The sequence below is a fragment of the Rhinopithecus roxellana genome, chromosome 12 (genome assembly GCF_007565055.1).
Source record: "Rhinopithecus roxellana isolate Shanxi Qingling chromosome 12, ASM756505v1, whole genome shotgun sequence".
Lineage (NCBI taxonomy): Eukaryota > Metazoa > Chordata > Mammalia > Primates > Cercopithecidae > Rhinopithecus > Rhinopithecus roxellana.
The window spans coordinates 113,620,261-113,637,580 of record NC_044560.1 but is presented as its reverse complement, the minus strand read 5'-3'; the positions used below and the strand labels follow the sequence as shown (position 1 = coordinate 113,637,580).

Below are 17,320 nucleotides of genomic sequence, written 5' to 3'. Positions count from 1 at the left end.
CCTCCTTGGAAGTCTACGGACTGCCTTGTGTCTCTGCACCCTGCCAGGGGCCGGGGCACTCCGGGTTTACTCACAGACTCCTCTCTGTCCATATTATACCCCAACTTTTGATTCTGAGAAGTAAATATGCAATTTTTTTCCTCCCTGTAATTTTCCCTGCTGTGGCTGTGGATGTCAGAGCCGCTGGAAAATGTGAATAGCTCAGTGCTTTCTAGAAGTAAAAGGAGGCTGGCCACACTGCATCCTACATCCCCAGGTGCTCTTGGCAGGATCCGGCAGCTCAGCTGGGGAGAGATGCTCTCCAGGCTGTACTGTCGAGGGAACTTTTAACCCAAATAATTCATGTTCCCACCTTCTTCCATTAGCAATGAGATAATTGCCAAGAAGTAAGTGTGTATCCATGAGAGTGTGCACACGCATGCGTGTCTGTTGCAGGGACGTTAGCAGAGGAGGCGAGGTGAGTGTATTTGCTTACGCAGCCAAACTTTCTGCTGTTCCTCTGGAGACTCTCAGACCTTCGTGTCTCAGTAACTGAAGGTCAGGACAGTCTGATCTAAGCTTTTGTTTTGGAAAAGCGTGGCTGGGGTGGAGAGAGAGAGGATTTGAGTCAGATCTGGGGTGGCACTTATTTCCTGTGTGTAACCTTGGCCATATTTAGTCTCTCTGGGTCTTCATTTCATCATCTGCAAAACAGAGTGGTGGCCTTGGAGATCTGCTGTCCAGATCTTCCTTCCAGGAAGGATTTGCTGACCACCAGGGGATTGTGTGGTCAGCAGCCAGCCTCCAGTCCTCAGCTCCACAAGGGGCTGCTTCATCTGCAGCAAACTGTCTCATCTGATATCACACCCTTCTCTGGGCAACAGACATCCAGCTACTGAGTAAGCGGGAGGTGTAAAGGTCCAGCCCTATCTTCCTTCTGCAGGACACTCCGACAGGCTGAATCCACTTCAGAGCCCACCATCAAGGCCTACATCCCTATTCCACTTCTTCTCACTCTAGCTTCCTCCCTTTTTCCTTCGCAGGTATTGATCCTTAATAAACATCTTACACCCCAAATTCCATCTCAGTATCTCCTTACAGAGAGCCAGACCTGTGGCAAATAAGGATAATGATTTTTACTTCAAAAGGTTATTGTGTGAAAGCTAAATGGGATGTTTATGTAGTATGCAGCATCGTGCCAAATCATGATAAATATCTGTTCCTTTTTCTTTTCTTCCCCTAAAAACTGTGACTCAAAATCCCATTCTGGGCCTTGAGCAGGTGTTCCTAACCTGTGCTCTGTAATACTGGTTTGGAAAAAGCCCAGCGAGGCAAGTGGCCCTGAGAATCTGTGCTGCAGCTAAATCTGAGATCCTGGCTGATGGCTTCAGAGCCATTCTTGTCCCTGTGAAGTTCATTATCCATGGATCACGTCAGCCGTCTTCAAGGTTCCTCACTGAAAAGAAATTGAGCATGCAAATACTCTTTTATCATAATCACCACGTATCCACAGGGTAATTCATAAAAGAGCTGGAAATATATTGAAATTCAATATTGTTTTAGTCCAAATCAATATTAATAATTGTTTGCATTTTTAAAGTGCAATTTGCAATTGAAAAGTGCACAAAGATCAACCAGTAGTTGCTAACACATCAAATTTTCCTATTAAAGGCATAGTCCCTTAACTTTAAAATGTTTCTTATACAACAGGGGCTGGAGCTGATCCATGGAAATGACTATCTATTATTTACGTGCACAACATTAGAATTTGCTTCCATTCTGCATGAACTGAAAGGCCAGTCACTTTTATTTTTAAGTTTTTGATTTCTTTAATTAAATTTTTAATTTTGAAATAATTATATATTCATATGCAGTTGTAAGAAATAATGCAGAGAAATTCCATGTATCCTTTACACCCTTCCCCCGACTGTAACATCTTGCAAAACCGTAGAACAGTATTAAAACCAGGATATTGACATTGATACGGTTGAGATAGAGAACATTTCCTTCCCCACAAGGATCCTTGTGTTGCTTTCTTCAGATCTTTAAAAATTAAAGATTTTTGAAGGAAAAAGGACCCTGTTAGATTTCTGCCTTGAAACAATAGCTATCACTAAATGAGGCACGCTTCCAGCTGGGCTCAGTGGAGTTCACACAGGGGAATGGTCCCCTAGGTAAAGAGTAGCCCAGGTGGAACTCACCTCAGCCAGGAAGACCTCATGGGAGCACAGCTTTGCACATCAGAAAGAGCCTGAGAACGGTTTTCAGTTTGACACTTGCAGTGTGACCTTTGATCTCTCAAACAAGGACAGGGTTGTCAAGAAGGGAAACAGCTTGGCTGGGCTCATGTGGGCCATAGGAGCCCAGTTATCCCTGAAACAGGCCTTCCCAGAGTGTAGAACTCTGGGGACAGCCCTGGAAGCCTCCCTGAGGCCATGCCATGGGACGGACCCAGATCCCTGGTGAGGGACAGGTGGCAGGTGTGGGTGAGGGGTGCCCTTGACTGAAGCCCACCTGACATGCTTGAAAGTAACCCTATGCAAATGAAATTCACAAGGTGCCTCCCTGTTTCAAGATATTTGTCTCACACCAGAGCTGCAGGGAACTTGGGAACTCATCTACAGCAGATATTTTGGATGAGGACTGATTCTGAGATAGGGAAACTCAAGTCCTGAAGATCAGACTTGAGTGGAGGGGAAGTCAGGCCAGAGAACCTGGAGTGCCCCGCTCTGAGCCTGATGGCCACCCTGTAACATCCACATGCCTTGTTCAAGCTGCTTCCACTGAGGATTTTGGGTTTTTGTTTTGTTTTGTTTTGTTTGTTTGTTTTTGAGACGGAGTTTTGCTCTTGTTACCCAGGCTGGAGTGCAATGTCGCGACCTCGCCTCACTGCAACCTCTGCCTCCCATTCTTCTGCCTCAGCCTGCCGAGTAGCTGGGATTACAGGTGGCTGCCACCATCCCTGGCTAATGTTTGTAGTTTTAGTAGAGATGAGTTTCACCATGTTTGCCAGGCTGGTCTCAAACTCCTGACCTCAGATGATCTACCCGCCTTGGCCTCCCAAAGTGCTGGGATTACAGACTGAGGCACCGTGCCTGGTGGTTTTTTTTTTTTTTTTGTGAGACAGAGTCTCGCTCTGTTGCCCTGACTGGAGTGCAGTGGAGCAATCTCGGCTCACTGCAACCTCTGCCTCCCAGGTTCAAGCAATTCTTCTGCCTCAGCCTCCCAAGTAGCTGGGATAACAGGTATGCACTACCACACCCAGCTAATTTTTGTAATTGTCGTAGAAATGGGGTTTCACCATGTTGGCCAGACTAGTCTCAAGTTCCTGACCTCTAGTGATCCACCCACTTCATAATCATATTTAAGTGTACAGTTCAGTGGCATTAAATACATTCACATTGTTGGGCAGCCATCACCACCATCCATCTCCAGAACCTTTTCATCATCCCAAACGGAGACTCTGTACCCATTAAACAACACCCTGTTCCTCCTTCCAGTCCCTGGTAACCTGCATTGTACTTTCTGTCTCTATGAATTGGACTACTCCTGGCACTCCACACAAGTGGAATTATACAGTGTTTGTCCTTTTGTGTCTGGCTTGTTTCACTTAACATGATGTCTTCAAGGGTCTCCCATGTCATAGCATGTGTTGCTATCATTGACTTTTTGATCGACACAAGCAAGCTGTAGTTTTTTGGGGGGTTTCCTAGCATCACAATATATTTTAAAGGTTTGGGGATGCATTAGTCCACTTTTGTATTGCTATAAAGAAATACCCGAGGTTGAGTAATTTATAAGGAAAAGAGGTTTAATTCGCTCGCGGTTCTGCAGGCTGTACAAGAAGCATGGTGTTGGCATCTGCTCAGCTTCTGGGGAGGGCTTCAGGAAACTCACAATCATGGTAGAAGGCAAAGTGGGAGGAGGCAGGTCACATGGCAAGAGAAACGGCAAGAGAGAGATGAAGGGGGAGGTCCTAGACTCTTAAATAGTCAGATTTCACATGAACTGAGTGAGAACCAACTCATCACCAAGGGGATGGCACCATACCATTTATGAGGGATCCACCCCATGATTCAGTCTCCTCCCACCAGGCCCCACCTCTAACACTGGGGAATCACATTTCACCATGAGATTTGGAGGGGACACATATCCAAACCATGTCAGGGGACAATCAGTCAATTTTGTGGCATCTCAGTGGCGTGTGTCTTTTGTGTAAACATTGCACCTGTTAATATACATATATATGTAGAGAGAGAATCAACATTTGTCTCTAAAAATATATTCGTCTTCAAGCTCTGTGATCTGAAATCTGTCATACCGACATGAGGAGGCAAAAGTGAGGTCCTGGTGGCAAGCGTGCCTTGGGTATTCCAAGTTTTAAGGCTCCATCGGGCTCCCTGGGGACCTTTTCTTCCTTGCTTCTTCCTTGCCTCCTGTCATAGGATTGGGCTACTCTTTGGACCTGATTCCAATGCAGCTCTGATGAAAACAAACCCTCAGCTCCCTGAAACATAAATGACCTTTTTAGAATTCCAAGTTCATGGAGTGCCTCTCTCCAGATGGCCCCAAACACTTCCATCTATTAACTCGTGCTCATTCAACATGCAGCAGAGGCTATTGATCACCTTCCCTGTGCCGGGGACTGTGCTAGGTGCTGGGAATACAAAGATTGGGAGAGGCCTCCATGTGGTTCCCGATTCCGAGGCACAGAGTCAGAGGCAGGCGGCAAATGCTCTTCCCACAGTGGGAGAAGGGCTGTCACCGTGATGGTGCTCTCAGGGGACCAAAGTTCACACATTCAGGGAATTCGGGGCACTGTGTCAGCATTCCGGACTCTGCCAGGATGAGGGGACTCAGTTTCTCTACATGCAGAATGACTGTCCCATGCCCTGCCCCACTGGCGTAAAATGTACTCAATATGTAAGAAGCCCTGGCAGAGATAAGTGTCCATGGTGCGGTCAGTTGACGTGGCCTGTCAGTCTTTGGCCACGCTCTCAGGCCCGCCTCGCTGTGGCTGTGTGTTTGCAGGCGCCCCTCAGACTCCACCTGGCAATGTGTCCGTGATGGTGGGAGGCTGGGCTGTGGTGCTCCTAGTACGGCTATGGCGGCAAGCTTTAGGACCTCGTGAGCCCGATTCACGGGGTAGCCTCCACCCCAGAAAGCCCTTTCTCCCTGCTGCAGAGCATGGGGCTGGGGGGAGTGGAGAGAACCCTGCCTTGTAGCAGGGGAGCGGACAGCAGGTAAATTGCATTCCCCGGGAGTAGAGTGCAGCCCGGCAGGGGCCAGGGTGTGCCAAGGCCAGGCTCTGGGGATTTCAGGACCCAGGCCAGCGCTCCCCAGCAGCACGGCGGGAGCCAGCCTGAGAGTCTGCAGCCCCGCCTTGGAGTCTGAGCACTCGCGCCCATCCGTCATCCTTGCAGAGCATTGCAACTTTATGCCTACGCATAAAAACTGGAGGGACTCGTCCCAGAGTTTGCTGCTGCCGCCGCCGCTGCCATTAAAGCGGTTTTAATTAGCTGCAGGATTTTTAATGAGCTCAAATCAAGAAGAGCCCCATCTCAGAAGTAAGCGAGAGCCGCGCACAGGGAAGAACTAGTCTGACAAAACAGAAGGAGGTGGTGCTCTCGGGGGACCGGGCTGTGGGCTCCGACCGATGGATCCGCGAGGAGCAGATGAGTTCCTGAGGCCAGGAGGCTGAGGAGGGAAGCCGGGGCTCAGGGACCAGCGACCGGTGCAGAGTCCCAGCTGCTGCCACCGCGGCAGAAGGCACGGTGCCGGATTCAAGGTGACGGCAGTGCCTGGCTCCATTCTCCTCAAGTTGCCATAGCAGCCTCTCTCCCAACAAGCAGCTTCTCCGGGAGCCCTCAGCTGGGAGGGACGTCATTGTTCTCTCCTGCCCGTGTGGTGCAAGGAGACCCACCGGACAGAGAACTTTCCAGAGCCCAGGGTCCACTGACCACGTGGGTGCACCCATGCTATCTGGAGCCAGGCACGGGGACAGGTCCCCACGGCCACAGGGGATCCTCTGGGCGGCTAGGGGGAGCGTCCAGGCCCAGAAGCAGCCGCAGCCAAGCGTGTCCTTGGAGCCGTCCATGCGTCTGTCCGCCTGCTGCCGGTCGCCACTGGAGGTGCGTGTGTTTTGGCTGAATTCCCAAGTCCTTGCTTGTGCCCTGAAGTGAATTTCTTCAAAGAGACACATTTTTAAATCAAATAAATAAGGAAATGGGAGGAATCCTTCGCCCTGCCCTGTGTCCCAGGAGGTGTTTATAAGATTAATTGGATCTTTTTTTTTTTCTTGAAGTAAAAATTGGTGACGCCATTCAGGCCTCAGGGAGAAAAGCCACCAGGAGGACTGGGAATTGTGAGGCTGGGCAGGAGCTGCTGGAAACTCTCTGGGGCTGTTTATTTTTCTTGCCTGAACCCTCCCTCTTCTGTGCCCCTGGCAGGTTGGATTTTCTTATTGTTTGATGGTCTTGGGATGGGTATAGGGAGGTGAAGGCAGGTTTTGCCCTTGTCATCAGAGCTGAGAGTGGTGTAGTCTGCGGTGAGGATGGGACAGTCCCAGGTGGAGGCTGAGGCCTGTGACTGGGTTTTTGCCCCACCCCCAGCCTTCCAGGCCCCAGTCTGTGGCAGATGGTGGTGTCCACTCCCCAGGCAGCAGCTGGACTCCCAGGAGAGGCAGACAGACAGCTCTTAGACCAGCAGCTCTTGTTGCCTTGAAAACAACTTACGACTTTGAAGCCTGGGGTCCTTGAGGAACAATAGAGGATTCCACACCCCCTGGAATGCCCGGGGGTCTGTCAGTGACCACCCTTCCTTCCCACACCTTAGGGGAAAGGAGGCTTCTATAGAGTCCAGTTGGCTTCCTTGTGGGGCATTGAAGGCCCAGCCATACTGCTGGCCAGTTACCCTGGAGGGGAGGCACGCTGACCTTTTGATTTCTCTTTGCACGGAGCAGGGAGTTAGCTGGTCAGATGGCCCCCAGTGAGAACAAACACAGAGCTGAGGGTCCCAGAGGGAAAAGCTGGGGTCTGGGGCTTAGGGGCTGGACCCTGAAGCCACAGGCGGCTCCAATGCCAGCTTCCCTGGTGTAGAGAGGATGTTCATGTTCTTTCTGGGGGGCCAGCAAAGGCAGGGTCTTTGAAAGGGGGAACTCGAACAGATGAAGCTCTACCACCATGGAGGTGTGGTCCTGGGTCTGTGTCCTCTTCCCTTTCCTGGATTTGGGGGCATGGATGTGGTCCTTGCTCTGGTTCCCAGGCACATGGGTGGCTGGAGCCAGGCATCATGGGGTGGGTTTGGTTTGGGCAGGTTCAGAAACAAGTGAGGACAGGTCTTGGCTGCAGGACCTATTTAGTCCTTGACAGTGGATGTGTGTACTGGCTTGAATGGAGACAGACTGGGGGAGAAGAGAGCACCGGCCAGCTCTCTTGTAACCATTCTGCAGCGCCAGCTACTGAACAAATGAGATGATGATCACACATGCTCCTGAGTCCCCTTTGTTCATCAGGTAGAGCCTGATATTGACCCCTTATTAGCTGTTTTACCAGGTAGTGCTGGGCACTAGCCATGAACTTGTTTTCCTTCCTCCCTCCCTCCTTCCAAAATGTCTTGATGTTGGAGGCTACCCTAGGTCAAACTGGCTTCCTGGTGTCTGACTCAGGAGGCTGCTGGAAGTGCGCCCAAAGTGTGGTCAGCTTACTCAGGGGCTCGTGATGGTTGCTTTCCAGCTGGGACCTTGCTGGGGACCATCGATGGTGTGTGTGTGCAGACACTGGCCGGCATGCACCCGGGCATGTGTGCATATGCGCGTTAGCGAACCCACATCTGCTTAGGTCCGTGGGTGCGGTGCACATGTGAACGCTGTCCCCATGACCCTGCAACAGCGGCTGCTCCTGAGAGACCCTGCATGCTCTTCCTGGTCCCCATCTGAGAGCCATGGCTCCGCTATGTTGGTGTGTGACGTCTTTTCCATTCTTCTAACTCCTTTCTATGACTGCCTGGGGCTCCCCCGAGTGAGGCTGGAGAGAACAGCTCTGCCTCCCTCGTCAGCCGCTCACTCTCTCCTGAGCCTTTGGGGTTGGGCCCTGTGGGCCTCGGACTCTGCAGTGCAGTGCTGTCCTCACAGAGGGAAGGGCTTGGAGAATGGTAGGGCGTCGCAGCCTGCTGTGGGGCTTGCACTGCTGCATCTGTGTCTTTGCAAGGCAGTGAACCCCAAGTCCTCAGGATGGCCTCATCCAGGGCAGCCATGGAGGGAGAGGCCCCAGCCCCACACGAGGGGCTTTGAGTCTGAGCCCTTGGGGACACGTGACTGTCCATTTCTACCCTCTGCAGGCAGGGTAGGGGTGGCCTTGGTGGGTGACAGGAAGTAGCAGTTTGTCTTTAGGGCAGAGGTCATTGCAGTGAGGTCGGGGCCGGCCTGACACCCCGGAGCCAGCTCCAGAGACAAAACAGGCCCAGCTCAGTGCTTCTGTAAAAAGCTGGAAGGCCGCAGGAACCACCTGCTTGGCACAGTCCAGAGAGCCCAGCATCAGGTGCCTTCCCGGTGCGGAGAGGCCTGGGGCAGGTTAATTAAAGTTAACTGAATGAAAAAATAATTACAGAGACTGCAGAGGGGAGAAACCCAAACCTGTAATTTACCCTCCCCAGCCCTTGAGCTTTTCAGGAGAACAATCTGGTCATGGGGAGTTGTGGGCGGGGAGCAGGGAGAGCGCCTCTTCTCATCCCTCATGCTCCATGGGCTGGATGTGGGGGCTTCCTCCCCCAGCGCTTGGGTCCATGTTGGGGAGGAGTCGCCTGGCTGAAGTATTGTCCCTGGGCAGGGAAATGTCCTTCGGCCAAGCAGCACATTTGGCCTGTGGCTTGACCAGCTACCTAGCTGTGGCCTCAGAGGCTACTGGGAGCTGCCCGCCTGGCCTCACCTCCCTCAGACACTGACCTGTGCCAGGGTGGGGAAGTTTCCCCCAGGGCTCCTTGGGTGGAAGAAGGGTGGTCCCCTGGGCCTGGCCAGCAGGGCCCACTGGAAAGTAAGGGGACAGAGTGACCGACCTTCAAAGGAGGGGGGCTCCCTGGGGTGCCTGCCGCCTGTGCCTTCCTCCCCCTGTACTCTGCCCATGCTCTCTCTACCCTCCACTGCAGGAACTTATATTCTTCCTTTGGGCAAATGGCCTTGGGGTGCCCCCATCTTGATGCACAGCCTGGCCCTGTTGGCATGACTGGCTGCTATGTGGGGGATGGGGAATTTCTCTCCCTGCCCTTTAGGAGGAAGCGGGGTAAGGGGTAGGTCACATGGATATACTCTGGGTCTGCAGTGGCCGGAGCAGTTAGTGCCCACCCCCAGGAACACGAGGGGGTGTTAGCACGCAGCCTCTGCACCTCTGAGCTTGGAGTCTGCTGGACACAGGTTTAACTGTCCCACCTCCGCTCCAGGCCAAGGGCCTCGAGCTCAGGGACTCCTGTGGTCTGGCCAGAGCCTCAGCTCCCTCTGGTGTGACTGTCCAGAGGGACTGCCATCCGCCAACCCATCTGTCAGTCCATCAGTGAGGACAGCCCTGGCTGGTGTGGGGGAGTCCGTCTGTGCCTGAATATTTTTTGAGCCTAGCAGGCCCCTTCTCAGAGCTGCCTGCTCTGTGGAGACCTTGTCCCCAGTGCCCTACAGAGAGGAGCAGGGTGGAGGCACATTCAAGATCTTCTGTGCCCACTGGGCCGGGTGCCAGGGACAAGGACCCAGGTTCCCGCCAGTACCTAGGCCCCCACCCTGGGGGCACACATGCTTATTTGGAGGTCTGGACAGTGCAGGGGATGGCTGCTGGCTACTGACTAGGGGCCTGGGGGTTCCCACTTCGGCTCCCCAGGCAGGGCCAGACAGTGTCTCATTACATGATTTTTCTGGAGGTGCAGATACAGGAGACCCTGGTGGAAAGCTAGCATTCCAGCCACAGGTGGGAACAGGCTGCCCTCAGCCTCCCGGGCATGAAAGGGTGGAAAGGGCACCCCTGGGTAACTTGTAGAGGGAGAGGCATCCGGGAATTACACTTGGGTTGCTGCAGTGAGTGGGGCCTCCACCTGCCCTGGTGCCTTGCACCTCGGTGATGACTGTCCCCACTCTGCCCCGTAGACCTCGGCCTGATGGACGCCTGGTGTGGACGATGAGGGAAGAACATGCCTCCCACACCCGAGAGGTGACCCCTGAGCGAGTCCTGGATGACCCCGCGACCTGGAACGATGCGGCTGGCCTGCATGTTCTCATCCGTCCTGCTGTTCGGAGCTGCAGGCCTCCTCCTCTTCATCAGCCTGCAGGACCCCATGGAGCTCGCCCCCCAGCAGGCGCCAGGTGAGTCCTTGTGCTGAGTCCTGCCATCACCGCTCCCAGCTTTCCAGCCTGAAGCTCAGGCCTCCACGGCTGCCCTGGTGTGCTGGGCTTGGGGGAAAGGAGCAAGTCTGTGCCAAGACCCCCAGTAGGCAGAGTCCTGGCTTCCCAGGGAAGGCATCAGTCTCAATGTGGGAGTGCTGTGTCTGATGCAAGACCTCCAGCCAGTGCCTAGCAGCAGGGTGGCCTCTCTTGGGGGTCATGGCAAGGCTGCTGTCTATTGAGCCAGTTGTTGCCTTTGATGCAACTCAGATTTAAACAGGATTCCGCCACCTCTCAGATCTCTTCCACATTGTCGGGGATATCAGAAAGTGGACAACTTCTCCCTGAACCCATGCCCCACAGGTGAGACTCGGTTTCCCTGCTCAGCCCTGGAGAATCTAGCCCCTCTCGTCTGGACAAAGGGGGTCAGGGTACCTCCTGGTTTTGTGAGGCCAAGACCCTCTCCGAAGGTCCCCCACTGCCACTTCCATTTCACCCCTACCTGGTGGCCCACTGGAGTCACAGAGCGCTGCTGGGGACAGGTGGGATGGCAGGGAGGCCAGAGCAGGAAGGGTGATTCTGGCATCTCAGGGCAGACAGAGTGTGGAGAGGGGAGTTCAGGCAAGGTGTCTGCTGCTGGGACACAGTCTACATCCCAAAGATGCGGCAGGACAGAAGGTCAGCTGGCAGGGTGCCAAGACCTGGGAGCTCTCTGCTTTGGAGGGAGAGGAGGGGAGGTGTCTCAGCAGAAGCCACACACTCACAGTCCACATGCTCTAGGGCATGGACAGGCTGGTGCACCCCCGGAGACACCACTCCTCCCCAGGGAAACCCACTCACTCTCTCTTGGTTGCTCTGTGCTATGAGCCAGAGACAGGATGAAAGAGAAGGCGGCCGGAGGTGTAGGCAGAGGGGTTCCTGCACAAACCCCTGCCGAAAGCCCAGAGCACAGGAAGGGGTCTTATTCTGCAACCCCTCCACCCCCACCCCCATTGTGGACGAGCACACATGATGTGTGGCCCTTAGTGCAGATTGAGGGCCCGTGGACACCAGGAAGGAAGGTGAAAAGAGCACAAGGAGGCCAGTGCTGGGGCCCTGGGTCTGGCAGCTGCCAGAGGCTTCCCGTGGGCAGGTGGATGAGTTGAGAGTCAGAGGGAGGCAGCCAAGGCAGTGGCCTCCAGGAGATGGTGGGCGAGTCATGGGTGCTGACTCATGCCTAGGCCAGAGTCCCACAGGTGGTGGCTGTCAGAAGTGGGTCTGGCCGCTCCCAGGCTTCTGGAGCAGTAGGTGCACAGCAGAGCCAGCTCTCCTGTGGGAGCTTTGCAGCCTCACATGAGCCCCAGAACAGCTCATGACACTGCGCTGGCAGAACAGGGCCCCTCGGGACAGCGCCATCAGGGAAGACAGCGAGCTGGTACCTATGGTCACGTGTTACCTGCCTAGAAGCAAACTCAGGAAAAAGGGCAAGCAAACACTGCCTGGGTGTGTCCTTGGTGTGTGCGTGGTTGGGGGTGCATGTAGGCAGAGGGTCCAGACAGCCAGTGCCCACATTCTACAGGAGGAGCCTGGGAGAGGAGGCATGAATGTGCCTGTGATGCCTACCTGGGACCGGGGCCTGGACCCTACCTGGAGTGGGACACTCGTGGATCTGACTGTGGTTTGGTGGCCTCAGCTAGTGCCCTGCCCTGCTGCAGCCACAGCGCTTGCTGTGCAGGTCCCTGTTGCCCTACCCAGCTGCCTGAGTACACACATGTGTGGATTACAGGTGGGCTGGGGACCCACGGGACGGCTGGGATTTCTGGGAAGATCGGAGCCTCAGGCTGGCAGGGGGTGTCATATGGCATGGAGCCAAGGCCATCATCCCTCTACAGCTGGCAGACCTGGCAAGGAGCACACGTGGGTCTTCTGATGGTCCATGTAGCCAGACCAGCCTCACCATGTGCCAGGTGACGGGCAGACTGGATAGTCTGGGTAAATCACACCAAACACAGTCATAAAACTTTAAGTAATGCTTACGTTACTTTCCCTGAGCAAAGTGCCTCTGACACAGGCTGTTTGTGTTGATTTGTTACTATTCATTTATTCCTTCCCTGTACTTCTCACGGCAGCCTAATTGTGATTCGGTACCAAGAAAGCAATATCAAAGTAATTTTCCACAACATTAGTTACAATTTTCTTCTGATCTTTCAAGTGAAACAATCCCATCCTGTTGGCTTCTCTGAGCATATAAACCTTGATTACATTTATCTGTTGGAAACCAGTGCTTATAAAATGTATGTGTCCAGTTGCATGGCTGGGTGGCCCCAAGGGCCCCTGACAAGCCTTCTCCCTGTGAATTTCTGTTGGTGGGAGGAACAGATTCTGGGAGCTACCCTGCCATCCCAATCAGGCAAACAGGCAGGTGTTGGGGCGGCGGTTTGGGAGTAGAGATGAGCAGATCTATGGAGGAAATTCTACACCGTGGCATGAACTGTTTTGGTGACGGAGTTCTCTGGGAGCTGCAGTTTGTGGCACTACAAGTGTAGAAAGGGGACAAGGAGTGGCGGGAGTTCTGAGTTGCTTGAGATCCCTTGGGGCCTGGCCTCATTCGTGTCTCTCCCACGCAGCCACCAGGTGTTAACAGCACCTGAACTTTACGTGGATGAGCCAGCCAAGCTCACGTGGCTCAGGCAGTAGATGGAATGGTAGGGGGTTGCCAAACTTTTGTAAATCAAACCACATTTTAAACATCTTTAGTTTAAAGATGCTTAAGTCCAAATCATGCTCTAGTCCAAATCAAATCTTTAGAAACAGGAAGAGCTACCCGGTAAGTTACCCACATTCAAAGATGAAGTTTTGTGTATCAGAGAATTCGCCTCTCCAGTTAGAATTCTTTTCCAGTCTCCAGGATTGCCAGGCCCTGAGGCCAGAGCTTCTGCTTTCAGGAAATTCACTTTTTGACCCAGTAGACAAGACTCACCTCTTCTCCAAGAGAAAGACTTGGAGACCAGGCCAGAATCAAGAATAACAAACACCAACGGCCAGGTGTGGTGGCGCATGCCTGTAATCTCAGCACTTTGGGAGGCCTGGGTGGGAGAATCACTTGAGCCTAGGAGTTCTAGACCAGCCTGGGCAACATAGCAAGACCCTGTCTCTACAAAAAAATAAACAAAGTTAGCTGGGTATAGCGGTACACACCTGTAGTCTCAGCTACTTGGGAAGCTGAGGTGGGAGGATCCTTGGAGCCCAGGAGGTCGAGGCTGCAGTGAGCCGAGATTGTGCCACTGTGCTCCAGCCTGGGTGACAGGGCCGGACTTTGTCTCAAACAACAAAGAACTCCCAGTATACTGGCTCTGGGGGCTGCAGAAGGCTGACTCCACATTTGGTTGAGAAAACTGAATTTTAAGAGCTGCTTTCTTTGTGAATGTTTTATCATACAGAGTTTGAAACACATGCAGTAGTGGAGTAGGACAGTGCCGTGAACATCATGTACCCGGCACCCAGCACCCTCCACCCACACCAGGCTGGCCCCATCCACAGCACCATCCACTTCCCTTCTTCCATGTGATTTTTGAAATCTATACCAGATAGCCTATCAATTCAGCTGTAAATATTTCTCCTTCCTTCCTTCCTTCCTTCCTTCCTTCCTTCCTTCCTTCCTTCCTTCCTTCCTTCCTTCCTTCCCTCCCTCCCTCCCTCCCTCCCTTCTTTCTCTCTCTCTCTCCCTCCCTCCCTCCCTCCCTCCCTCTCTCTCTCTCTCTTTCTTTCTTTCTTTCTTTCTCTCTCTCTCTCTCTCTCTCTCTCTCTCTTTCTTTCTTTCTTTCCTTTCCCTCCTTCCCTCCCTCCCTCCCTCCCTCCCTCCCTCCCTTCCTTTCTTTCTTTCACAGAGTTTTGTTCTTGCTCCCCAGGCTGGAGTGCAATGGTGCAATCTCAGCTCACTGCAAACTCTGCCTCCTGGGTTCAAGCGATTCTCCTGCCTCAGCCTCTCAAGTAGCTGGGATTTCAGGCATGTACCACCACCACTGGCTAATTTTGTATTTTTAGTAGAGATGGAGTTTCTCCATGTTGGTCAGGCTGGTCTCGAACCCCTGACCTCAGGTGATCTGCCCGCCTCGGCCTCCCAAAGTGCTGGGATTACAGGCGTGAGCCACCATTCCCAACCTCAGCCATAAATGTTTCAATGTATTTCTCAGTTTAAAAGATAAGAACTGTTTTGTTGACCTTACCACTAAACTCATTCCTTAATAACATCAAATTTAACGATTCCTCAATAGCATCAAATAGTCAGACAGTGTGCAAATGTCTAGCTGTCTCACAAATGTAATTACCTTTATTTCCAATTTGTTCTATCCAATATCTAGAATAGGCCCTCACATGGCAGTTGGCGGATAAGTCTTTTAAGTCTCTAATCTGTAAGTTTCCTTCTCCATCTGTATTTTCCTCCCTCTATTTATTTGAGGAAACCAGGTCACGGTTCCTGTAGAACTTTTTGTAAGTTGGGATTTGGCTGATTGGGCCTGTCTGATATGGATTCACGTTGTTCTCTGTTCTTTGTTGTCCCAATAAATTAGGTGAATCTTGAAGCTTGATCAGATACAGGTTTGGATTGGTTTTTGTTTTGTTCTGGGGGAGTTTTGGGGGGCGGGAATTCATGGGTGGTTCTGTATTATTCCATCAGGAGGCTCCTGTCTGCCTGGCTGTCTTGTGTTATCAGCTGCCAGCGATCGTACCTGGATCCGGCCATTCATTAGGGGTTACACAGTGGCAATGTTCTGATTTTATCATTCCTCCTTCATTCTTTTAAGTGGAATGGATTTTGTTTTAATGGGGCAAGGTGAGTCATTGTCAGTGACCCATGAAGCCAAAGTGAGTGGTGTGGATTGATTGGTTTATTCATAGATATGTATATAAAACTACAATGTTACCATACAGATTCTGTTGTAGTTTATTCATATATATAATGTTACCATACAGATTCTGTTGTACTTTATTCATATATATAATGTTACCATACAGATTCTGTTGCAGTTTATTCATATATATATATATACCCATATATAATGTTACCATACAGATTCTGTTGCAGTTTATTCATATATATATACCCATATATAATGTTACCATACAGATTCTGTTGCTGGCACACTGTAAATAGTTTCTTCTTTTAAGGAACTTAATCCTTCCTTCTTTTAAGAGTGAGTTTTCTTTAAGTGGGGCCACCCCATGCTTCAGAGCCCTTTGCCTTTTCTTGGAGTCAAGGAGTTGTGGATGGTAGTTCTGGGGTGCCCAGTGGGGAGGCAGCTGTGGTGGACAGCAAGATCCCCCTCAGGGACCCCTAGCACAGACACTGGGACTGGACAGCCCCCTGATGACTCCTAGGTCTGTGACCTGTCTCAGGGCATTCCTGCAGGGCACAGGGAAATTTAACGATGAAGATAATAATGAATATTGACTGAAATTTACCATGGGCCAGGCCTTGTACTAAGAACTTTACTTTTTTGAGACAGAGTCTCTCTCTGTAGCCCAAGCTGGAGTGCAGTGACGTGATCTCAGCTCACTGCAAGCTCCGCCTCCCAGGTTCAAGCGATTCTCATGTCTCAACCTCCCAAGTAGCTGGGATTACAGCTGTCCGCCACCACACCTAGCTAATTTTTGTCTTTTTAGTAGAGACAGGGTTTCACCATGTTGGCCAGGCTGGTCTTGAACTCCTGAGCTTTAGGTGATCTACCCGCCTTGGCCTCCCAAAGTGTTGGGATTACAGGCGTGAGCCACCACGCCTGGCTTTATATGTTCTAATGCATAAAATTTTCCCTTCCCTTCCCTTCCCTCCTCTCTCCTCTCTGCCCCTCCCCTCCCCTCCCCTCCCCTCCCCTCCCCTCCCCTCCCCTCCCCTCCCCTCCCCTCCCCTTCCCTTCCCTTCCCTTCCCTTCCCTTCCCTTCCCTTCCCTTCCCTTTTCTTTTCCTTCAAGAGGCAAGGTCTTGCTTTGTTGCCCAAGCTGGTGTGTAGTCTTGCCAAGATAGCTCACTGCAGCTTAGTTCACTGCAGCTTTGACCTCCTGGGCTCAAGTGATCCTCCCACCTGAGCCTCCTGTGTAGCTGAGATGCTAGGCAGATGCCACACACCCAGGCTCACCCTGTCACCCAGGCTGGAGTGCAGTGGTGTGATCTTGGCTCACTACAAGCTCTGCCTCCCGGGTTCATGCCATTCTCCTGCCTCAGCCTCCCGAATAGCTGGGACTACAGGTGCCCGCCACTACGCCCAGCTAATTTTTTTATGTTTTTAGTAGAGACAGGGTTTCACCTGTGTTAGCCAGGATGGTCTCAATCTCCTGACCTCGTGATCTGCCTGTCTCGGCCTCCCAAAGTGGTAGGATTACAGGCGCGAGCCATCACGCCCAGCCTATTTTATTTTTTATACAGACAGGATCTCACTATGTTGCCCAGACTGGTCTCAAACTCCTGGGCTCAAGTGATCTCCCACCTCAGCCTCCCAAAGTGCTGAGATTACAGGTGTGAGCCACCACAACTGGCTACATATAATTCTTACAAATAAATTATGTCTAGTTTGAGACAATGTGCCAGCATTCACTGGGGCAGACACAGAAGCAGCAACAATACTAATACTAGCTAATGCTCTCAGGTCCTCGAGTTGAGCCAGGCACAATCACAAAGCACTTTACATATATTTAATACTCATTTACTACTTTTAAAATTTCAGTAGTTTGGGGGGTATAGGTGGTTTTTGGTTATATGGATAAGTTCTTTAGTGGTAAATTAGGAGATTTTAGTGCACCCGTCTGTCACCCAAGCAGTGTACACCATACCCAATATGTAGTCTTTTATTCCTCACCTGCTCCCCAGCCTTCTCCCCCAAGTCCCATAGTCTATTGTGTCACTTTCATGACTTTACGTCCCCACTGCTTAGTTCCCACTTATAAGTGAGGACACGTGGTATTTGGTTTTCCATTCCTGAATTAGTTCACTTAGAATAATGGCCTCCCCCTCTAT

General features: G+C 51.9%; 1 protein-coding gene across 3 annotated transcripts in view; it reads left to right on the top strand.

Annotated features, from left to right (window-relative positions):
* The window catches only part of CHST8 (carbohydrate sulfotransferase 8), a 128,578-nt gene that overhangs the window by 57,298 nt on the left and 53,960 nt on the right, over positions 1-17,320 (top strand). For 2 of the 3 annotated variants that reach the window (XM_010359609.2, XM_010359611.2), the window contains one exon: positions 10,100-10,315. In XM_010359609.2, coding sequence (XP_010357911.1) covers positions 10,186-10,315 — 130 coding nt within the window. In that variant the 5' untranslated portion in view covers positions 10,100-10,185. Of the gene's footprint in view, positions 1-5,438; positions 6,111-10,099; positions 10,316-17,320 lie in introns of those variants that run through there. The other variant, XM_010359610.2, reaches the window with a different exon arrangement.